Source organism: Ciconia boyciana, chromosome 2 (genome assembly GCF_034638445.1).
Source record: "Ciconia boyciana chromosome 2, ASM3463844v1, whole genome shotgun sequence".
Lineage (NCBI taxonomy): Eukaryota > Metazoa > Chordata > Aves > Ciconiiformes > Ciconiidae > Ciconia > Ciconia boyciana.
Window position 1 is genome coordinate 62,475,832 of NC_132935.1, and position 25,416 is coordinate 62,501,247.

General features: G+C 35.3%; 1 protein-coding gene and 1 long non-coding RNA gene across 4 annotated transcripts in view; one reads left to right on the forward strand and one right to left on the reverse strand.

Annotated features, from left to right (window-relative positions):
- LOC140647789 (uncharacterized) overlaps positions 1–25,416 on the forward strand; it is a 42,639-nt gene that overhangs the window by 9,606 nt on the left and 7,617 nt on the right. The window lies entirely within an intron of this gene.
- RTTN (rotatin) overlaps positions 5,928–25,416 on the reverse strand; it is a 90,128-nt gene continuing 70,639 nt past the window's right edge. For 2 of the 3 annotated variants that reach the window (XM_072852814.1, XM_072852813.1), the window contains exons 41-49: positions 21,842–21,947; positions 19,368–19,462; positions 15,678–15,755; positions 14,086–14,212; positions 12,093–12,292; positions 9,952–10,219; positions 8,579–8,682; positions 8,125–8,194; positions 5,928–6,379 (exon numbers count right to left, since the gene is read on the reverse strand). In XM_072852814.1, coding sequence (XP_072708915.1) covers positions 6,297–6,379; positions 8,125–8,194; positions 8,579–8,682; positions 9,952–10,219; positions 12,093–12,292; positions 14,086–14,212; positions 15,678–15,755; positions 19,368–19,462; positions 21,842–21,947 — 1,131 coding nt within the window. In that variant the 3' untranslated portion in view covers positions 5,928–6,296. Of the gene's footprint in view, positions 6,380–8,124; positions 8,195–8,578; positions 8,683–9,951; positions 10,220–12,092; positions 12,293–14,085; positions 14,213–15,677; positions 15,756–19,367; positions 19,463–21,837; positions 21,948–23,065; positions 23,133–25,416 lie in introns of those variants that run through there. The other variant, XM_072852815.1, reaches the window with a different exon arrangement.

Below are 25,416 nucleotides of genomic sequence, written 5' to 3' on the forward strand. Positions count from 1 at the left end.
AGTTAGCAGACCACATCTGAATTGGTTAGCAAGTTTTTAGTAACATACATTTACTTATGGATCTAAAGCAAGGACACGGGTGATCCTTTAACTCCCTGTATTTGTAAGACACTGGGCCACAGGCAGTGCTGACTTCTCTCCTGTTCTGCTCTGTCTCTGTGAAGCTCTGCACTGCTACGTAGGCTTCTTGAAGGATTGAGGATAGAAAATACTTGGTTTTAAAAGGCGTTCCTTGTTGCTTATGATCTCACATGTATTTCAACTCCAGGTCAGACTTCTGAAAATATTCTCAATTAGGAAGCATTTCTAAAGATAGACAACACCAGTGAAAAATTGCAAGGCATGTGAATTACTTACTTTAGTGAACAAAATCTTGTATTACCTACATGAAGCACTGGGAATTGCCAGCCTGTATTCCAACAGCTTCAAATGCTTCAAACATTCAACTCACTAGCAATGTTTCTTGTGTCACGCTACCCTACATTTCACGTTGTTTTTAGAAACACTTTTCCTATAGAAAAAGAAAGAAAAGAAAACATAAATTTTACCTGCCAGTAAGAAGCAAAAGCTTTTACAGAAAGTATGTATGGATATGTATTGCTTGTGGGTTCAGATCTACTCTCTATTGGTCATAAAAATTGCCTGCTGCGACTTAATCAATCCTGCCTGCCTAATGGAGAAATTTATTTCACACGCACACAAAAAACAGTTTTTTCCCCCAAGTATCCTATGAGTCTTTTAACTTTTAGAAAATTTTTTTCCTTTCTTTTTCTGCTATTCTCGGCAAATATTAGGTTAAAGAAAATGCTAAAATTGTATTTTAAAACAGTAAGTTAGCTATAAATTATTTTACAGAAAGCAGTCTTAGAATATGCATGTTTTGGGGTTCTTAACCTCAGGCTCCTCAAGCCAGAGTATCAGCTTTGATATTAACAGTCAGCAAGCCCCTTACAGAGTGATTCTTTTGAAAGCAGACATGACTTGGCCAGCTTTAATTGTGAAAGGAAGTACAGCAGGTTTTCTTGAACCTCTTTCTTCTTTTCCAAAAATCCTGTCCAGCTGAACCTGTATTGCATTAAAATAATTCACAAATCAGTGAGAAAAACAATCAGCTTCTACCTATCCTTGTCAGCAATGGACAAACCATATTTAAGGCACACCTAAATCAGTTTTCCCCTCATTTTCAGAGAGAAGCAACAACCAAATTGGAACTTGGTTGCAGCTTTTCCTTCTTACCAATAAAGTCAGAAACTGCATTAAACTAGAACTTTCCTGTTCTAATAAAGTGAATGGATAGTCTTTGGCCAGTGTGTCCTTTTAAGAGATGTGGGTGAATGCAGTCTGTCTTGTCACTTTGAAGTTAGGTGCAACTCTACATCCCCATGGCTTGTGATCTCAGCCATGCAAGACTTGGGCCGGTTGTCTCCTAGCATAGCTTGACTGTGGAATGGCTTTTCAATAAAACAACAAGGAATATTGAAATATGTTTGGTTCTGATTTATTTTTTTAAAATCAACATTATATTTCAGACTGGTTTGATAACAATGGCTGATGATTTAAATGGCATAATTGTTCAAACTGAGAAGAATTAGACATGTCAAATCAAATTCAAGATTCACGTATTATATAGAATCACTTGCCAGAAGAATTTATATTTTTAGGCCCTAAATAATGCATTATTGGATCTAAAAGGTAGATAATAGTATATCAGTAATCCAAAACAAAGCAAAAAAGACAGAATAAAAGCAGAAAAACACCAGCATTGAAGTTAATAAAAATTTATTAGACTTCTCCGAAAAAATATAAACATCTAAAAAATGTATAAAAAATAAAAATCATAAAAACATAATATTAATCAAAAATCTATTTATGAGTCTCTTGAGGTTTCTTTATAAAGCAGATTATTTTTATTTTCAGCTGAAGTGGAAAAGAAATGTAAACATTTTGTGCAACAAAAAATGAACTTGTTTCCAAACAGCTCCATCACATATTTATGAAAAACCTTCTAAGGCCAACTGCCTCCCAACATTTTCTTTTTGAATAAAATTATAGAATTGTATACAAAAATCATATGCAGTATTGATTTCTATTAAAATTATATTTTTACTCTGCAAAGACTTGCACACTTCATAAAGCACACTATGCAAAACTTCATAGTCCTATTGGCAAGTGATCAAGAAGATGACATAGTGTCTGGATTGATCATTCCGAATTGGTCCATGTGTTTATGAAGAATAAATACATTTGTGAACCTGAGCATGTTTGTTTGCTGTAAATCCAACACAGACTGACACTCTCCATTTTGGATGCAGGAAAGCAGGTGCTGTGAGAATCTCCTCTTCCAGTGAAAATGGGACCAGGTTTCACACCATGCATTTTTTTTTTTCCTCTTGTAAAGGTTGTGGTGGCTGACATAGGGTTGGCAGGGGCAACATGCAGCTGAATACCAAACTGAATTGTAAAATCCCTACTGTTCATCTTCAGTACCTAAAACACCGGTTATAAAAATAAGATGTGCCCAAGAGTAGCTGGCGCTGAGGCCAGAGGGCACAGACTGACTCTCACCCATGGGGCCAAACCCTTCTGGCTTACACAACATGGAGATTAACCAGCTCGTGGGAATGCCTAGAGACCACACAGAATAGCTGAATGAGGTCAGGTAATCACCAAAAAAATGAGGAGGAGGTGATAAATGAAGAACACATCTACAGTGAGGCCCAGGAGCCAAAAGATGAGCTAAAAAGGATTGAAGTGTTGTGAAATTGCATTTACCATAACTCACTCTTTCTTCTAAAGTAACGGTAGTATGACTGCTATCACAGCGGTGTAGCTGTAAATGATTACTCTAGGAGGCCATCTGGGGAAAAGCTTTGAAGGGATCACATTTTTTTTTACGATAAGAAAACTCAAGTGAACTGTAGAGTGTCCCTAGACTCCCCAGAGGACAGCAATCTTCAGGTGTCTGCTAACCATTTTTGTTTTTCCCTAGAAGACAGTAAAACTCTTCTCTGAAGGACAATCAGATTTGAGAAGCTGTCACAGTAGCTTCTGCTTTACTGTGAAGGGAAACCCCTTCACAGCTGGGCCAAAGTCTCAGTATAGAAAATTCCCCTCCCCAGAATGGCCAGTACTGCTCCATCATTCCACTGAAGACAGAAACCTGTAATTTCTGTAATTTGCAAGTTTGATATGGAGAGGCACCGATGAAAAACTCCACCAGGGGCCGTGTAGTTGCTATGACTAAGTGAGGAGAATCCATAGTTCCGAATTGCTGGAAAAGCAAAAAATAGTGCCTCTCATAAATGAAATCTTTTTCTGAGAATTTTCAAGTAGGCTTAAAAATCTATTACTCAAAGGTTTGAAAAGTTCATCAGCAAGTCATGACTTAATGTCCCTATTTGCATGAACACACACACACAATCAAAACTAAATGATTTAATTTTAATCCACAATTTTTTACCACTCAAGCGAAAATTATTTCTTTGAAAGTTTTGAACATGCAGTAGATGACACATCAGTCTTGAAAAATCTGAAAGCCTCATTTGTAGTGGATTTTATGTACATACCTCTTTTGAATTTAAAATAACTTCTTTCTTGATTACAAAGTTATCATAAAAGATAAAGCAACCAAGTAAGAGTATAATATATCTGCCGTTAGTGCAAATGGTAATTGTGTTCTCCTGGATAAGGATTTTCAAGAGACTCCTAGCTTGAATGGCTATGCTTTTTATTAGAGAAACTAGATGCATGCTGAATATTACCTTTTAAATTCTGTAGTCTATTCAGGGAATCCATCTCCACTTTAATTGCACTTTCCTCTGTAGAATAAGAAATTATTTTACAGCTCTTAAAATTTGAAGGTATTTTAAGATTTAATTTTCTTTCAAAACCCAAACATGATAAATACCACATCCTTGAAAATAGATGCATCTCCAAAATTCTGAAATTAAGTTTAACTGTGAATGAGGTCTCAATATTTTAATTTTCTTTCATGAAAGCTATTAAGACTAAAGGTTATTGTGAGGCTAATCGTGCTAGTCTAAGTGCCAGTGAACAGAAATTATGGGGTCATTTACGTTTTATAACCCACCTCTATTAACATGCAGGGAGACAGGATGCAGCCACTATACGTCCTCGATTTTTGAGGGAAACAGTGATGAAGAGAGAGTGCTGTCCTTTAAATAAATAAATTCGTCTTTACTTAATCTTGAAGGAGAGAAGTTTTAAGTATTCTGTGAAGACTTTGTACACAACGTGAATATACAGATTTGAGGTACATGCCCTGAGAGGATAAAAATTGTTTTGATTTTCCTGAGGAGAAACACCAAACAAAAGTATTTACTTACATCATCACTACAGTTGCTTCCCACAATTGTGAAATGTTGCAAAATACTGAGAAAATAGCGGTTAGGTCTATGCTCATTTTGGGATAAACACAGCACTTGCACTAAGGCTTACTGTAACAACAAATGTGTTAGCAATTTATCTGGATTTTTCAATATGAGTAATTTCTTCAAGAATTTGTACAGCTCAGTAAAATAGAAGAAAACAAGCATCCAGTTCTATGTTCGTATTATATTGTGCTTGCATTTAATGAAGTCATTCAACTATGCAGCCCTATTTCACCTCACTAGATCCATATGTATTTCCACACTTTGAAAGAGCTCTCACCATCCTTGCTGAGTGTTTACTTCCATTGGAATTAATTTGGCATTGAGCGCTCTCATTTTTTGTCTCTCTGGAAAAGAAAGCAAACTGGCAAACAATCTGCATTTTGACTTACAACCTGATTTATGAGATAAATCATCGGGGTCAAGTATGCTGAAACATAAGTCTCTGAAGAGAATCGACACTCACTAGTCTGAGGGGAAGAGAACCCCTCCACCAAGCCCAGACAGCAAGTGCTGACTTGCAGAGCTGTCTGCTGTTGAGTGCTCTCCTGCCCTGCAGCTTACTCTTCTGCAGCACTATGGGATGAGCATGACAGCATTTAACAACCACTTTGGAGGTTACAATAATTACGCAGTGTATCAAGTGGAAAAGAATCAGGCTCTGGTGGTCTACCCTTGCTTTTTGTTTGGTGGAGGTATGGGAGGTTAGCTGATAATTATATTTCTAGTAATGATTTAATCCAGCCACTATAAGCATCACGCCTATGTCAGCTGAATAATATCAAGTCACACATTACTTGTAAGCATCACAAACCAAACAAAATCTCCTCTGTCAGTGGAAAATATTTTCATCACCTGGTTAGGAAGAAAAGATTAATAAATGTAGACATGGCCTTGCTACAACTCTTTTAGAGATGTAACCCAAGTTTTGCTTTCTATTTGCTCACTTTTATCTGTCCCTGCCATAAAACAAAAACTTTATGTGTTGAGGGAAATCTAAACACCCTGCTAGGTATTTCAGAAGCATGTTCAGCAAAACTGTCATGTGCTCAGGCATCAATGTATTTTTCTCATTTAGCACAGAATACTGAAAAACTTATGACAATAGTTACATAGTAGCGGTTCAAAGAAAACACAGGCCTGGATAACAGACTGTTTTTTCCCCTCAAGGAAAAGATTTGAAGTGTTTATAAATTGGAAACCAAGAGATGGTGTCTCAAATATTTTCTACGATGTTGTAACGTAACTGACACACATACCTCATATCCTGAATACAATGCTATGTTAACAAAACTGTCACCTGTAATATGAGCAATTGAGAGCTCTTTTTCAATTGTTAGCATCTTAAAAATATGCAGCAGTTCGAACTGAAAACTCCTTCAAAACTAAAACACACACCTTGCTGTTCTATACCTAATAGGTATAACGCACCATGACTGCCAACATTTTCAGTTCTTGAATCTAAGTATGCACTGTGTACATCTGCAACTTTACAAATTACAACCCACCGACAACAAATGCTGATGTCAATTAAAAACCCTTTTATTAAGACTAATCCAAAACAGCAATTCTAATACTTTACAGTAACAATTTCAATGCATAATTTAAGAAAATTACTGATTTTTCACATCTTTTTCCTCTGTACATTCCTTCTTCTGTGTACATACTTTACATGGTAGTATCATTACAATTTCCCATTGGGATTACAGTACAAATAGTTTGAACAATATTTAGTGCAATTTCTTTAGTTCAAAGTGATGAACTCCTTCCTCAAAGGCTTCATAAATTGCTTCATAGCATGTATGCTGCTGCCACAAATCCATGAATTAGAAGTATTTCCTTTAAATTTCAGGCTCCCATTGAATAAGCTGTCCAATTTCAACCTGAGAAGTCATCTGATGATCGTTAACTATCAAGAAGCTGCACTATATTCTCTAAGCATTTTAAATAGTAGGCATGTAGCTCATTTTCTTCTGGCTGTGGAGTAGCTAAAAGGAAGAAAAAACAAGATTTGAACTTCTAGTTGATTCTTAATACAAAATGATTTTTTCAAAGATTGCATCAAATGCCTTGCTAGAATTCATGCTATTTTATGATCTTAACATCTACATTACAAGTAGCAAATCAAGTACTAATACTTCATGTTGCAAAGTCTGTTTGTTTTGTTTTTTAAACGGATAGGTTTTTTAGCAGCTTTCTAAGCCCCCGTTTAGTTGTATCAAATAAAAAGTGAAACTGCCTTTTGATTATGCTGTGCTACAATTAGGTCACGCCTTGTTCTTGTAAAAACTTCTCCTTGGGTAGGGCAAAGTGGGAAATGAAAAATAACAATAGACATGTTGAAAAATTCCCCCACTTGTACGCAGAAGAACAATTACCATTTTAGCCCAATTATCACTGTAAAGTGATCAACGCTTTAATAGGGTAGGCTAGTTGAGAACCTTAAAGCAGGAAAATATAGATGACAACTTTGCATGACTGTAAACTGTAACAATTACAGTTGCATAAAATCTTTCATACTCAATATTTTGATATTTAAATATTTATTGAATTAAAAATCAATCTTTCAGTCTAGGACTTTATGTTCTAAAGTAGTACATAAATAAATAGGGATCAAAGCTACAAGGTGTTAGTCTGTAAAAGCTGCATATTTCTACCTTGTTAATTCAACATAATATTTTGAAGTCTCTTATCAGTGGTAGTTATGCTTTAAAGAACAATACAAACTTATCTATTTATTAACACACTATCAGTATATGAAATGTTGCATTATATTTAATGGTTGACTTAGTAAAGGATGAGTTTGAAACAGTACATTGACAAAATCAATGGATTTGGGTGACAGTACAGGAAGAAGTATCATGAGACATTCTAGCAAAAATACATCTCCTCCTTATTAGGATACCGACAAACAGTGTTCAATGTAGGCAGAAATTTTGTGGCAGTTCTGTTGTGCAAAATACTATTGGAACTTGGTATTATAAGCCCTCCAATTGATAAATCTCTTTGAGTACACCTATAGAGCAATTAAAATCAGTAGAAAAACTCATTGGCTTAAAATGAAACATCTGCATGTTTTTGCAAGATCAGAGTCTTGATGTGACTAACAACCAATAAACCCATGATTAGCTACTGAAGCTCCAGCTACAGACCAGTGTTTGAACATCTTTCAAAATGAATGCTTTTGAGCTGAAGATAGCAACCTATCGTATAAAAGCTATTCAAATGATAGTTATGTTCAGTTACTTGAGCAAGAAACTCAAGCTTTCAGAAAGTCAGCTAACTGACGGTACAGTATTTTAAGACTGGAACAATGATCTCTTCTGATCCGTTCTCTGTGTGCCTGAACACAGTGAGGTTGAGCACTGTTAAGCAAAGTCAATGCTAAATGAACAATTTTTCTTATCACTAAATTTAAGAATTAACACAGTAGTGTGCTGTGCAAAGAAAGCATTTTGCTGCAAGCACCATCAAACCTATTCTTACAAACTAACCTTAGCAATTACATGAGGTCTTATTTATAATTTGTTAACCAAGAGACATTTTTCTATATCTATATTTATAAGATGCCTAACCATAAAGCATATCACTACTCATTATTTTAGAGACAAAAGTATCCTTTCAAAAAGTCGTAGCATAACAAAAACTTATTGCGATGATACAAATTGAAATGTATTAATGATCTACCCAATGGAAAAATACAGAATTGGCATTAGTTGGAACTAAGACTTACTTTTCTTCACTAAAGAATAAGCCTCATCTATTCTTCTCCTTATTGATGGGTTCTTCAAAGTCACTTTTGCCTGTAGCACACACAAACACACAAAATACTATGACTTGACTTTCTTCCCCACATGTTCACACTTGTTTAGAAAGCAAACAGCAAAGTTTAGAAAAATAAAGTTTAGAAAACGACAATAATTCAGCAAAACATGAGATGCAGGAATTTTAGAATTAGCATATGACTGTATCATCATACAGATTGCATTTATATAAGCAGTCACAAATCACAGAGGACAAGCTGCCTCTTTACCATGTTGTTTAACCTCCTAGCCTGAGCAGCTATGTGATTAAAATAATAAAATGGAACTGCTACTGTAAACTTTATTTTTATTTAAAGGTTACTGTATTGTTCACAGCATAAAATTAACATTACAAATTTTTTCATGTATTTCTCAAATACTAACCTTCTGATAGTTGTGAAGCAAAGCCCAAAGTGAAGCTGCTCCTATTCTCTGAACAGCACAACTATCACTTTCCAAACAGGCAGACAGTACTGCAATCGCTTTATCTAATGAGAAAAATAAAAAAAACTCATCTAGAAAATATCATCAAAAACACAGAAATATATTTACACGTCTCAGTATTTTGATTCTTGGAGTACACTTATTTCTATGACAAGTATCAGTATGGCAGAGGAATTACAGAAACTTTATTATCAGATTAATTAAATTTAAATATGTTCACAAATTTGGCAGACTACATTGAAAGAAGTGTTAAAAAGAATATAGCAAACCAGAAACAAGCAATGCTAAAAAATTAAGCCATCAGTAATAAAACAAGCATGTTATGTACAGCCATCAGCTATGCATAGGGACTGAGTAAGCCATGAAACTGTTTTCATAACTCCCACTAGCCAAAATTAGAGCCACATCAGGATAGAAATTAAGATGTTTCTATTTTCCTTAGTACTTATTATGTAGATGATTTGTAACCAATGAGAAATATTTGCCACCCCACTGTAGGTGCCTTAATTTCCTAGCCTTGCCCTGAAGCCAGACTCTTCAAGTTTGCTTGTTCACTTCATAATAAAAATTCACAGATTATGTAACTGAATAATGTATGCTTAATTAAGGCAGCAAATCAGCATCTTAGAAAAAAAAATGAAAAGCATGGACACTATGGAAAACCTGCTGAGAACTTATAACAAAGATAGAAGCATTCTCTCTGCAATTAAATGAGGGAAAGAAACATGTTTTTTACAAACAACCGAGAAAAAAATTCTGTGCATGTTGTTACATTAAATATATATGCCATGATCATACCTTTATCATTATCATAAATGTTTTCTGCACATGACAACACAAACCAGTTTGTCTCAACATCCATGACTTGCAGGAGCTAATAAGGTTTTGTCCAACTGAAAGATAGGAACTTCCATAGTAGAAATATTTTTTAAAAATATTTCTAAAATTATTCCAAATTGACTGACACAAGAATCCTTCAACTCCCCCCTGAAAAACTAGCTGTTTGAGAAAACTGCAAAAATCCTTTCATTCGTAATGTGTTCCTATATTCAAATGATCAGTCTCACAAAAATCTTGATTTTTTTAAACTCTTTATTTGCTTTTCCTTTTGGTATATATTCTTATTTTAATTGCTTTTCTGCAAAAATATGTGTTCTATAATTACTTCTAGGAAAATAATCTTTATAAAAATGCCTTTCTAAATAACAATATTGAGTTCTTGGTCAGTAACCTAAACTGCAATGAAAATATGGTATTCTGGAAGACACTATATTCTCAGAATAAAATAGCTTGTATACACTTTACATACTTACCATTAGCTAATATCTTTGGTTTATTAGTTGGACTAAAACATATGTTATGTAGAATGAGAAGTGCTAGATGTTGGGTGCTCTTCTGTTTGTATTTACACATTTCCACGATCTGGTCTAAAAAACCATTTATCTTCATGATCATCTGCTGTCCATCTTCTCCAAAAGATATGTTCAGTAGCAGCTTTAGCCAAAGAGTAGACACATTACCAGGATTCTTATGGGTTCCTTTTGGTAATGAAAGGGACAAAAAGTTCTGCAGGAACTTATTCTGTCAGAAGGAAGAAAAAGGATGTTAGAATTTATAGTATTCCATGGTTTGTTTACTGCTGTTTGACCTTCCAATCTGCATACTTGACCAAAAACTAGTACTAATATTTCATTTACATATTTCAGGGAACCCATTATTAATCAAGGATTGTTGAAAGAACTACATACAAAAAAGAATCCACATCTTGGTTAAAAAGTTAATATGGTAAAATACGTTTTCTTCTGTAATAATTTATGCAGTGTAGATACATAAAAGTTGACTCAACACAATATATTTCTTTAAAGGCTAATTCCTACCACTACATAAGCTTTGTTGCTTTGCGCATAGCATTTCTGCCCAAAAATAAGCTAGAAGCAATTTAACTGAATCCATGCGCTACTTACCTAATGTATTCTTGATTCCTTATTTATTATTGCTTGTGTTATGAGCAAATGTTAAAGGTATCATAGAATCATAGAATATCTCAAGTGGGAAGGGACCCATAAGGATCTATAGCACCCCCACCCTTCACTGACAGCCATAGTAACGTCCTCTGTTTTTTTATGCTTCGAAGAAAAAGATCTGTGTGTTGATATGGCATATACTACCACTTCCCAATCTGAGGGGTTGCCTCCACTTTAAGGAGATTCTGAGCAGGTGAAAATCTACTCCCCTGTTGCAAGAGGGAGATGTTCTAACATAACATTCCTATGATGAAAAAGGTCCTTGCCTAAATATTCCCAACATCACTGACCCTCGACAACACATACAGGCATCTGGTCAAAAGCAAACAATCCAGTATACAAACTAATTGTGGTTTTCTTCACGTGAATATAATATTGGTAATTTAATTTTCAAAGATGGAATTAGTAACTCAGCATTGCCTACACTTATGAAAGCAGAGCTCAGGAGAGAAAATGAAGACTAAGTACTATCACACTAGAGTGAAACTCTGAGGACAACAAAAGCCAAAACAATTCACAGAACAGAACAGCTACCATAGAAAAGATCTCAAACTCTTCATTTGAGTATCACTTATTTTGTAACTGTATGGCCAGATTTTACATAATTAGCACCATAAAAAGATCGTATTTTCCCCTGCCTTTTCTAACAGGTAATTAGGTCCAAGCACAGAACATTGTTAATGTACATTGAAAGAAATTGTTGTCATTATTAAGCTACTATAAAAGATGCTAAAAACAAATATACTTTTTATAATTTCTGTTTTGTTAGCTAGTTTATCACATCACCACTATAGTTGATTTTCTACATGGTTTGACTTCTTGTCTCAAGGCATTGAATGTATTTAAATGATTGAAGTTAAACTTTAAAGAAATAGATTTTTCAAAGAATATTTGATGAAATAGAGTAAGGATCATTCAGTATGCAAATTAAACAGGGAAAAGACAATACTTACATTTATATAATAAGAATAGATTTCTACCTAACAGCCAATTACTGACATGTAGGACATCTTCTCTAAAACTGTAATTTTTATAAAGATTATGTTTCACACAGTATACTTAATAATTTCTACAATGTTTAATTTCTTGTTTACTCACATGCAGTTTGTTCTACTGTATGCTCACTTTCATGATCCACTAGTGATTGCTATCAATATATATGGGTATTAAAAATTTTACACCCCACTGAAACTGAGAGGTTATAAAAAGCTCTAGCAAAAATTGTGTAGTTCTATATGCTGTTTCTGTCCAGGCTATGAATGCTGCACTTAGGGAACAGTAACACAACTAACTGAGAAGACACAATGGTTTTGATTCTCACAGTAGCATCTCTATATGATCACAGGACACTCCATATTGAAATATGAGGGTTTATTAAAAAGGAAAATGCATCCATCACATTGCTAAAATCAATAATATTATTTACTTACCTTCTGAATAATGCCTTTACAGTCATGAGACAGAGCAAGGTTAGAAAGAAGACAAAAGACCACCTGCTGAATTAGGCTGTTATCGTTTGACACTTGGGAAGCCAATTTCAAGATGTTATGCATTAATGAATTGCCAGCTGCACTTCGTGCAGATGGAAGTGATGATTGTCCACTACTGGCCCAACAAAGTGAAGCACAACCTTAAAGAAATGAAATGTTTATCATATCAGAAATGTAAATATACATTTAAAAAAAAAACACCCCAAAACTTCTATAGAAAGAGCAGTCTAACAGTTCAAAGATTTAGATGGGACTTTTGAAAGGATGGGGGTTTCTTTTCTTTGAACCACAGTGAAGTCAATGGGTCATGCTTTGAATAGAAACATGCCTGAATGCAGCAGTTTACTGGAATAGGTGTCTACTGTCCTATTGTTCTAGAATCTAAGAGGCAATTCTGCTGTTAAAGAGAAGCCATTGCTCCGTCTCAGTCTCCTTAAAAACCAGAACATTGTATCTAAGGCATTATACAATTATTTGGCATCAGAATCTGAAGGGACCCTCTGAAACTGGTTCAGAAAAAGAGGTGTCTCTACATCTGAAAGGTTTAATAAGCTTCTTAAAACATTTTCCTGAGAAATAAAAGCACTGTCTGCATCTGTCACTATCTTGTACCACAATAGCATGCAAAATCCTATGCTAGAGAGCTACAAGCTCAAATTAATACAGCAGCAGGGAACAACTAAGTTACCAACATGATGTTTATGCACAAATATGCATATATACCTTTTTATTTAGTGGCATTTGCCATCTGCAACAACGGTTAACTTCTTACATGGCAAAAGTAAATAAAAATGAGACAGTTTTAAAGTGTTACAAACACCTACATGCATTTCTTTGTCTGACTACACTAAGGGGAAGTGGTTAACCAGTTCAGAGTAGGTAAGTTTGGGTCACTTCATAAGTCAACTATTCTGAACAGAAAGAAAAAACATGATTAATCTAAAACCACTTGCCCTTATTAGCAAGGAAAGTAAAAATGCAGCTTAGAGTCAGTCAGAGTTAAGGAACAAGAAAGACTGTCAGAACTTCAGCTTGATTTCTAGTACATCACAGGACATTACATTTTAATTTTATATCCTGTGGTTGACTAATACATATTTGACCTCTCTTCAGCCCATATTAAAAAAATGTTTTTATGAAAAAAAAACATTGCAAGCTCATTTAAGGTCTGGAGACATTAACTTAAAAAGCGGGTAAAAAAGCTCAGAGACTGTTCAGTTAATATGTTTTAACCATTCTAACTCTTTTATGGTATCTTGACAGGGAGAAATCAACAGATACTTATACATCTCTTCAAGCCACTAGCAAATAATTATCTGAGTCAATAACCAGGATATGGAATGAGACAAATTCATACTAGAAAAAAGAACAGGCTTCTAGTAGTGGGGATAATTACTCATCAATGGAAATAAAGAGTTTCCTCAAATGAAGAAGAGAATCCTTATGAAAAATATACAAATACAAGCTACTGAGCCCAATGCATAAATAAATGGAAGAAATTTAATACAGAATTAAATTAGATTATTGAGTGTTTCAAAACCAGAATATTCTCAATTAGGGCTGAATTACAAACTGTATCAAGTACTGATACACTGTTCCCTGTGAGAGAATTCCTAGAGTAGTATTTCTACAGTATACTATTCCGTTAGGCAGGACTTTCAGTGTAACCTTCAAACACAATGGTTTGAATTAAATGCTGTTTAATCTTTTAATACAATTGTACTCTTGCTAAATCCAACAGACTGAAATAGGATCTGAACAAAAGTCTTGAATGTATCAAAATCAAACCTCTTGATAGACTTTGATGGACCAGTGCTTTTATACTTTCCTCTTATGGTAGTAATAAACATTCTTTTCCCTTTATTATGCTTTTCTATCTTAATTATTCTGGTTAAATATTTTGATGTATTACATCATAGAGTGACTCTCATACCTGCAGGATAGTTTGCAGTGTAGACACAAAGCAAATGCAGAGCTGTTTGCATTGAGGAGTCATCTATTAAAAACCACGGCCATAGTGAATGCAGAACAGGAACAACATGAGCTTTGAGTGCTGCCATCTACAAGAACATGAGGAAGAATTTAAACTACTATACTATTAAATACTTTGAAAATGAAGTATAAATAGAGTAGGAAAAGCATATTCTTATCTTATTGTGTCCCATTAATTTGCTTTAAAAGATTGTATGGAGAACTGACACCCTCATTTCAACACTAATGAAATGAATTCTATCCCAGTCAAAACCAGCACACATGTTTTAATTACTGAGACATGCAAACAAAAGTAAAGATTTATTCATTCCAACTGTGATTGCTCAAGAGCTACCTATTCTAAAGTTTTATTCTACTCCAACTAAATTAATTATTGGAACTCAAAAAGCATGGAAATAGAGGAGTGCAGTTCTACAGAGCAAATGATAGAAAACTTCAGTTATCAACAGCAACCTCCTTCTCTCCTCCAAGCAATTCTCTCTGCAGACCCCTGATCAAAACAAGAAATATATTCCACAATAATCTTATATCAGATTATGGCACAACCAAGTTATGGGGACTTTAGGGATAACCAGATGGCTTATTCAGGTCCATAATTTACATGGTGTTCTGTATACAAAAAGAATGCTAACACATGCCCTCAATAGGGGTACTTCTGGAAGGTCTGGAAATCTTGTGGTTCCACCAATGCATTTGCTAAAAGTGGCATAAGTTGTATCACAATACCAAGACAAATTAAACTGTGAAAGAGAAAATGGAAATAAATGTGTGAAAGGTATCAGCAATAAGAAAGAGGAAGAATAGTGATCAGAAAGAAAGAATACAGAAAGAATGAAAAAAAAAAAAAGTAATGTAGTATTTTCCCCATGGAAAAAACCAGCAGAACTGAAGTAGAAAAGAAATTGAAAAGCACAGAGAAAAAGACAAAGAATGTGAAATGAAAAGAAGAAATTCAAAACAAGTTTCTGAGCAAGAAAAATGATGGGGGAAAAAAAACCAACCACAAGATGAAAACAAAATTGTGCCTTGCAGGATTAGTGTAATTTAACTCAGACTAAGAAAAGTAAATGGCAAATTATTATTTAGGCTTTGTTTTGGAGGGGTGTTTTTGTCTTTCAGAAAGGGAAAGGAAAAAAGGAGAGAGGAATAAGGAGAGGAAACTACTTTCCAAGATGTGAAGTGTATCTCCTATGTGCCTTTCTGGTGGCCCCACACTTTTCTCCGCATCCATTTTTCACATTATATGCTTTGAAAATTGGAATTATTGATTTAAGCAAAGCAGAAGTGGGCATAAAGGATGATAGCCATTTGAAACCTTTGGGAGATGATGTTTAATACGAACATTGAGTTCCTAATGCATGTATGAAATATTCTTCGGAAGTGGGAATAATAATGAAATTTGAAGTACTTCCTGCCATTAATATCAAGCTTAAATTTAGTCAGCTTGAAAATAATCTCAAAGAAGAAAAAAAAATTATGATCTTCATTCACTAACTGAATGTGCTCACATTATTTTAGTATAAGAATACTTACTTTGCATTCTTCATTTCGAAAGAGGCAGTTTCTGAGGAGCTGCATAGAACACCTTAACTGCTTGATAAGGTTATCCTCCTATCCAGAGAAAAATATTTGAAGATCACCAACATAAGACCAGAATGAATTTTGTACAACGAGGAAAGAGATTTCAAAGGAGAGGTGCAAATCTAAGGCATCAACATTTGGGTAACATCTCTTCAGCAGAGTTTCCTTCTAATCTCAGGTAGGATTCATCTCAGCTAGCTTTAAACACGTATACTAAAGACATTTATAACAAGTTACTTGGAGTCATTCTCATCTCTCTTTATAACCCACAGATACTATTTCTAGGGGCACTGATTTGGCCAAATGCAGAGATCTGTAATGTAGAGCTCTATTTCTGTTACAACTAATGAAGAATGGGTGGGAACACTTTCTGGGTATTTGTTCCATCCTAAAGCAGATATCTAAAACAAGTCAAATGAATCACTCCCTAGAAGCACCTATTTTTCTTCCTTGCATAAAACCAAGGATAAACTAGCTCTGTCTTGCAGATTTCTACATTTGGTCAGACCAAGCCATCCTTATATTCCCAGTGTCTTAGTTCCCTATCCTTAGTAACAGAAATAGTTTCCAGCCTGATAAGAATACTACAAAGATAAATACAGACCTTTGCACAGTGAGGTACTATACTGAGATTCAAGTACACAAGTAAACAAAAAAATCTATCTTCATGATAGTGCTGTGACACTAAAAGGCTAATGATGGCTGACCTAACTTCTATAAGGTTGACATACTAAACCACTTCTGAAAGATGATCAAATTCCAATAAGCTTGTTCACCACAGGAAACTATTTGTGTTTTATCAAGCATAAAGGAACAGAAATGTAAAATAGGATTCATGCTTAATCTCAGACAAGGTGAAGCAACAATGCTTGCTTATAAATCATATAATCTACAGTTGATGACATTTAGAGATGAGTCTATCAAAAAAGTTAATGTAAGTCAGGCGTAGGAGATGAAATAGAAACATATAAGTCATCATTACAAATGCATTTTATGACTGGTTTGTCTCATTTTTAGCTAAATAAAATGCTAACTCTAAGATGTTCCTTCAAGAACTTCTATATGTATTATTTAATAAATACAAATAGCACTAAATCCTATAAAATGCCACAAGCTACAACTTACACTTAATGTGTAAACTTCTAGGAGGTTGAAAAAGTTATAGATTCTGTTGATGGCACTGTTTGTATTTATATATCTATTTTAGGATATCTTGATTTTTACTAAGATCCTATTTTGAGGGATTTTTTTGAAAGCTTGGCTATTTGTAAATACTTCATGCCCTTGGTTAGCATCACAGTAATTATTGTGAAAGAAAAGGAGTATGAGGTAAAATACTTCAGCCCTGAGAATGAAGCTAGGTCAAACACATTTTTCCCAACAGTTAAAAGAAAAGAAAGAGAAAAATAAAAGAAGCTCTAATAACTTCACTTTGAGAGCTGTGCCTCAAAGTGGGCTGAGGGGCAGTTTTGTGAATGATCAGCTAAACCTGACTATGAAAGCAATGTCTCAGCTTCCCTCACATGAAACTAAATTGCTTGTTGTTATGCACCACATATGATGAACAGCACACTTACATATGATGTAGCAACCTACAGTCTCAGCTCATCAGGGAAATCTGCCACAAAGTCTTTTGCAAATCCCTTTCAAAGAATTCTTAATTAAACATAAACAGTCTTTCTGACCTCTCTCAGAGGCTCCTTTCCTTCAATTTCTTTCAAGTTTTAAATTCCTTCTACATTTAGCAGAGGAGCAAATGTCCCCAGCTTCTCCCTTCTCAACCCAAGAAATATAAAGAACCAGCTGACTTCAACCTTACTGGACATATCCAGGGCAGGACACCTTTCAGCCTCCACCCCTTGAAGAAGGGACAATAAATGTGTTTAGGAGATCTCAAGAAAAAATATTGTAGCCTTCAAATGTCAGAGTCAAACTCAAATTCCTTTAAGAGCTCATTGTTATAAAACACGGTTTCACGCTCTCACAAATCAAGACTAATGTCTGTTTGTGCCAACGCCTCAGAAAAAAATACTATCAGGCTCAAACAATGCAGAAATATGCTGCAGGAAGATGTTTTCTGCAATTTCTGCTTTATGTGGGAGTGGACAAGATATCAAACTTGACAGCAGAGGTTATTGTCTGTATTTTAGTAATTCTCTTAGATGAAAGTGGTAGAAAACAAGCAGATTGCAACAGAAATCTTATGAAACTGTTGTATAATGGTAAGAAATAATCTATGTCTAGATGTGGTAAGGAAAAGCTGAGTCATGTGAAAGTCTGGAACAACTGGAAGGATGGCTAAAAAAAAGCTAAACAAAGAAATTGTGAATGGAGAGAAGAAGCTGGGAGTACAGGCAGTGGAAGGGGTGAAAGTATGAGGTTAAAAAAACAAAAAAAAAACAAACCCAAAACAAAAAAAAACCACTCTGACAAGAAGTTAAAGCCAGGGACAATTGAGTCTGATGACAAGAGACCAAGACATCCAGACCAAGCATGCAGAAGGACAGAAAAATAATTAGAATTGGAAGTCAGATAATATGAGAAGGTAGAGAATAAAAAACTATGACTTACACATGCAAGCAGACTGGAACTGGTTGTGGGGTGGGAGGGAGATTGACTGGTACAGGAACAGAAAAACACAAAATGGCTAGCACTGCTTGAAAGACAGTGAGAAAGAAAATCTGAGAAACAGAAAAATTATTATTGTGGAAACAAGATGGGAAAAATTAGCTGGATTGGATAGGACCAGGAAGTCAAGGCTGAAGGTCCAACTATGTTTGAAAATAATACAGTACTCTTAGATATTGTTGTAGGCTAAATAAATATCATAAATTGCAAGCACTGACAGGTGACAAGTGGATGAACATGTATGTGTGTGAATGTCCAAAACTGAACTTTTGAATTCTCAATCAGAAGCCTGCTACTTGCTGGCTTCAACCAGAATGGGCTAGTTGCTAATTCTGGTAACCTGGACTAAAAGTGGGAAGTCCTGAATCCTCCAATTAATGAAAAGACATGAGACAGAACCACTAATTCCGAAGCTGATCATGTGTGGTACTTTGCACATAGATTATCTAGATTAGGTGAACAGGAGCTTAGAGTTCTGGAAAGAAAAGCTGGTGGCGAAAAGAAGGATTCCTGAAAAGAAATGGTCTCTGAAAGAAAGAAATGGGCCCAAAAAGAAGAATGTGAAGATCCTGGCTGGAGGAATAATCCTGCAAGTGGGAGAAAATCCTGGAGACCAGAGAGATGCATGGAGACAAACACCAGTGCATGCCCAGGGGCTTTGGCCAGTAACACCCAAGACTGATGCCTGAGTAGCTGCAAAGCATGAACTGATGTGATTTTCTGCCTGACTTTCCTGAACCAGCAGTCATCTCCATGTTGGAAAAGGAAGTTGAGACCTAGTGAACATAGCTCTGGGTGGGAGAGTGAGTGTGTGAGAGAATCAAGTTGGTAAAAGCTCTAAAATAATCGAGTCTTAAAAAAGCCCCAGTATCCAGATCTACTACAAGTTGCCATTTACTCTGTCTCACCCATGACAGATACCAACAGTATCCACCTCAAGAAAAAAAAAGCAAAGCAAACAAAAGAGAGCTGGGAAGTGCCTTATCATATCAGTCTTTTGGGTTTTATAGTTACCTTTTTTTTCTGTGCTTTCCCAGGCTTTAGGGAATCCAAATTCAGCTGTGCATGAATGTGTTTCATGTTTTCTATACAGCTGTCTATCAGGTCAACTGGAAGACAAAAAATATTAACATTTAGAAGTTCATTCACAATCAAAAATATTTTAGGAAACATAATGTATCTTTCTTGCAATGATCTTGATTACTGTTATCCTCCTGAACTGAGATATAAAGATTCAGATGTCCAAATTTTATGAGTTCATACTATATTGTTAACTTCTTGATATCAGGAAGTAACTAACAGTCTCTGAGATGGAGTGCATCTAGTTGAATGATCTCAAGAAGCAAGAATACATTTGAGTCCTCTTACAACAGAGTCCTGTGAGAGGAATGCCCAAAGGAAGGACTGATAAGATGGAGAGGGGAGGATGATTTGGGAGGAAGAGGATAGCAACTCATAACTCTTCAGGATACCTTCAATGACGCTGCCTAGAAGGCTGAAGCTTCAAGAGGTTAGGGCATACATTTATCTTGCCCAACTCTTCCGTAACAGCAGCAGATTTGCTGCATCTGAGGTGCGACAAATGAAAGCAAATGTTCAGTTGACTCAAAGTGCAAAATGTTGAGTTAGGCTCTTTTCTTGGGATCTAGAGTCTTTAATTTATTACAAGATCATAGGCTCATGGGATAATTCAAGTTGGAAGAGGTGGCCTCCAGAGGTGATATAGTCCAACCTCCTGCTCAAAGCAGAGTCAGCTATAAGATCAGGCAAGGTTTACCTGTGGCCTTATCCAGTTGGGTCTTGAAAATGTCCAAAGACAGAGACTGCACAGTATGTCTAGCCACTGCTTGACTGCCTTCAATAGGGAAACATTTCTTTATGGCCAGTCTGACCCTCACGTTTCAATTTATGCCTATTTTCTCTCATTCTCCTACACCATGTAGTGCTGTGAAAAACCTGGCTCTGTCTTCTTCAAAACCTCATAGGTACAAGGCGGCTGCTATTAGGTCCTCCTGAAACCTTCTTTCCTCCAGGTTGAACAAGGCCAGTTCCCTCAGCCTCCCCTCTAAGGACAGCTGGACACAACCACTTTGGTGGCCCTCTGCCGAACTTGCTCCAGTTTGTTGATGTCTTTCTTGTCCTGGGCCAAAACTGGATGCATTATTCTAGATTTGGTCTAACAAGTGCTAAGTACAGGAAAGATAATCCCTTCCCCTCAATCTACTGGCTGTGTTCCTGTTAATACAGCCCAGGATGCTGTTAGTCTTCTCACATTCAGCTCGCTGCCTACCAAGACCTCAAGATCCTTTTCAGCTCCCCAGTGAGCCTGTACTGCTGTAAGGGCTTGTTCCTTTCCAGGTGCAGGAGTTTGCATTTGTATCTTAAAAAGTAGTCCTTAAGAGCTGAACAGGTGATGTTAGAGCTATAGATAGCTTCAGGACATTGATTTGAACCCCAGAACTTCTCTTCCTCTTTTCTAAGATTTCTGTTACATCACAGCAAGGATGACTTGAAGGCTGCTCTAGCACAGAACATGATGCATTTCATGCACTGGTAGTGCCTTCACAGGATGTCGGGCCTTAGATGACCTAGTGGGTCATCAACCGAAAAAGAACCCTGATTGAAGCAAGGGCTGAGTAGACCACCAATACACTGGGAAAGAGCAGAAAGTAGGTATATAGCATAAGATTTGAAGTTCGGAGTTTTCTCCCACTACTGGGATTAGACATTGAGCAGATATATCTAGGCTATCTATTTCAGTGTAGTGGAGGTTTAAAGGACCAAACAAACCAACAGAGAGATGCAAGTAATGAGAAAGCACCCAAGACAAAGTGCACTTGGGCTGATCGGCAGGTATTAAATGCATGATACATGAGAAATGCAAATTAACCGCTTCCCTCTGTGTTCTAGTGGGCACAAAAAGCCTTTGATTAGAGGTTTTTCTTAATTTTGTTTTACTACTGTAAAGTAAAAACCTTAGGCATGAAAGATATTGCATTTCAAGGGAAGAAGGTCCTACTTCAACTGTAAAACGGGAAGAAAGAAATAAAGAGGCAGGGAAGAACAAAGCTGTGAAAAAGAAGTCTTTTGTCTAGGTACAGCCATAACTGAAAACACAGGGCATACTTTCACCTACAAACCTGTATTGGCATAGCGTGAAACAAGAAATGGAAGATACTGCCAGTGCAAAATCTCCACTTTCAAACCGATGAATATGCCACTAGCAGTAAAAGCTCACAGGTCTCTTCTCACTCTAACACAGAGCTGTGATTTCGCCACAAATTTTTAGACTGACTACAACATAATATTTTATCTGTAACTGAAAACTTTAATTATTAATAAGTTTTCTCTGTAAAAATCTGAAAAAAAAAAGCCACTGAAAACTAGATCTTTTGTTTTGACAGAAAACATGATGATTTTAAAAGTATGTAAAACACCTGCAAGCATTTGATTCATAAATCATTTAACATACATTTTGAAATGCTCACCTTCCAAAGCACATTTCTGTGCAATTTTACTGACAGCTAACAGAGACAGCAATGCATTTGTAGCAACTTCTTTCAGCACATCCTTTGAAGATTTCCTTTCACAGACCTACAAATAATGCAATTTCATTACTGAAAAAGCAACCATATTAAAAGTAGTATTAATATCTATAAATATGTTGTCATAGTCTATATTTTCCTTTGGATGATTCATCACTAAATATAGTGATGATTCCTAACCAGAGTTCTCCCTCTCTATATTCATGTTTATAGTCTGTCTGCATTGAAGTGGTTTTGGTTGGGTTTTTTTTTTTAATTAAAATGTTAAAATTTTTTTTTTTTTTTTGCTTCTAAGCCCACTCCTCTTACTCTTTTCTTAACATGCAACCTTCCTAAAGCCTAGATTCCCAGCCCTAGCATTCCAGACCTTTCCTAATATTCAGGCTTGCTACTGCAGGCAATTCAGTGACATGCTTTTAGTGCAATCTCACTTTCCTTCAACACAATGATGAAGAAGAGACATTAAATATCCGTGAAATTCTTTAGAATGAAAATACCATTGACACACAGATAATTTTTTTAAGATATTTTTCCAACCAGAGAAAAATGGTAGTTTGTCTTATTTTTGTGAGGCCTTTGTGAGCATCACTGTATTTTCTAATAACATAAATGTAATCTCTATGCTTTCAAAGGAATATTTATTTGGAGTCATATAACAAGACAGTTGAAAGACAAGGAGCTGTCTGTGCTTTATATATTATCCACTAGAGAATTTTGTCCATCTACCAATTTTCCCTAAAATATCATTCCAATACTGACATCCAATATAATGGAAAATGGTATGCATTGTAATCAGAAGCATATAGTAAAATAAGAACTGTTGCTGGATCACAGTAGAAAGAAAAACATATTGTAAAGTTAGCTAAAAATACAGCATCTTAAGAAAGACTTAATACTTCAGACAGAAATCTCATGAGTACCTAGCCATAGGACCTCATAGATTTTACACCTCTACAGACATCACATATATCACCTTTTACTGGCTTTAGTCCTCCAGCTAGTAATTGCCTAAGAAATTTTTCAAATTTTAATATGCACTAAAATATCAGTGTATGCTCTAGGGTTATCATTTATTGAAGTGTTCAGTGTAACCAGGACTGAAAAGGTCAAGGGATGAAGACTAGTAAGTTAATAAGTTGGGGGAAAAAAAAAAAAAACAAACCAAACCTCATTGATAAGGACAACTGACACCAAATTAAAGCACCAAAGCATGGACTGGGTTCTGCATTGATAGCTAAGAAAAAAAAAAAACAATCACATTTAGACTACAGTTGGTTTTATTAGATCCCAAGTGAAATCTCAAAGCTATCAGCAACACAAGAATGTTCCAAGTAAATTAACTGTTTTTCTGTATTGATAGGTGGTGGTTTCTTTTCAAATTAAAGAATTTAGATGTTTGAGTAGTTAAAAATATAAAAAGTTTAAAGTTTAAACTTGATGCTAATTTACACAAGCCAGGAAAAACACAAAATCATGAGTTCCTTCAATCCTGCATAACCTAAAATGTAGATTTTGTGATTTATCCACTCAAAGGCTTTTGCCCTATTAAGTTGCTAGCTGTTTTTATTTTTCCTTAGTAGTTAGGAATATTTTAGTAATTAAAAAGAAATATTTCCCTGTTAATCTTTTGGGTATTTTCCTTTAATTAAGTATTATGTGGATGATTAGAACCGATTAAATAATTAAGGTGAGTTGTCCTTTATTTGTATCTTTTTAAAAAGTTTTAATTTCATCTATTTTCTAAATTATATCCTAAAAACTAGCAAAATTCCATTCTTTCTTGAAGCATGCTCCTTTATGCATTTTTTCCTTACTGTGCAACCAAGAATTGCAGTTTATAATAAAAAAGAAAATTTATGTCAATCATAGGGAACAATTAAATAATTAATAATTAATTGATGATTAACTATTACTTGAATGGAAAAAATAACTCCATGTAAATGTACTCTATGCTGCCTTCTGCCAGAAGATTCTATAGTTTTAAACTACTAGTATTTAAGTATTAAAATGAGAATGGATACTTTTAATTCTTTTTTGAAATTATGATGTATAATAAATTTAGATGTCCCATAAACCCACAACAGATCTAGCTATGTTAGTCTGCACCTACTGTAAGTTAGTTGAAGGGGAGATCACAGCCTTTCTAAAATGTTTTAAATTTTATATCTAGGGAAAAAAAAAAGGTAGGGCCTAAATTTGAGACTTTATGTCTGGATTATGGTTTCCTTATTACTTTTACTTCTGATCTTGAAAACATGTATACAAGGGTTAAAGTTTACGTACACAAAAGCACCAAAACCTTTTAAAGTCAGCATGTGCATTTACTAAATTGGTTGTATGCAATAATGCATACTAATTTAGGACCTGGTCGGCTAATATTCACACCTGAAGACAGGGTCCTAAGTTAGCATTTGCCATTGCGTATCACCTATTTTGTAGATTTTATGTAATTAGAATGATTAACGGTGATGAACGATTGTTTGAAAATTCTCTCACAGCCTTTTCTATGTTAGTCAGTTATTTGCTTGAGTGCTTCTCTTGAAGAAAGATAATGTTTAAGACTTTCGGGTTGTTTTTGTTTTGTTTTGTTTTTAATAGCTTACTTTACATTACTTTACTTACTTTACAGCCTATGGGCTCCTCTTTCAACTGCCTCTCAATGACCACCGGGGGTGGGGAGTAAATAAATATATGCACTTTGCTCTAAAAAATTGAAGCTGTTTCTTTCCTAATTCTGTTATCATTTTTGGGGGATCATAGCAGCTATATCCCTTTCATGTATTATAAAGCTCAGACAGCATAGGTTATCTTTTGAGCTCTTTTATGAACAAAATGCAATGTCCATCTACAGCTCTGAACAGTTAAAGAGCAAGTTAAAAGCTCCTATCTCTTACAATACTCAAACTATGTCAGTGTCTGATGTACTTTCATTAGCCTGGCTGCAGTTAATTCTTCATTGTATAGACTCTTTCTGCTGTCACCATAAGAATAATCACTTTTTGCTGCCAAAGATTGGTAATCAGCTATGTATACTTGTACGAAAATAGAGGAATGTGACTTACAACAGAAAATATCTTTGACATACTTTCATGCAATCACATTTTTTGTGCCAGAGCCAAGGATTTCAGTTTTAGGCACATACATAAGCATTAAATACAAAAACCTACCAGGATATTTAGCAAATTATGGTATTTCAGTGAAGTGCCCCTGTCTTGCTGTCAGAGTCCCTGAAAATTATGTCCTCACAGGAAACCTCTATGCACTGAAATTATCTGGAATTAGTTGCCAAAGAGATAGGGAATTGTAGTTTTAGTGGCCTATACAGTGATGCCAAGAAAGGTCCTCTTAGGAAGTTTCTCCTCCCTAAAAGACACCAGGTTCTCAGTGGACAGAACACCATGTCCCAATAAATGCTATAGAGCCACAGTGGTGTAACACAGCAGCAAAGGAACACAGGTTATGTGACAGATGTTAGCTAGATCAGGACAAGCCTTGGTAGGAGTGAGGTTATTCTACAA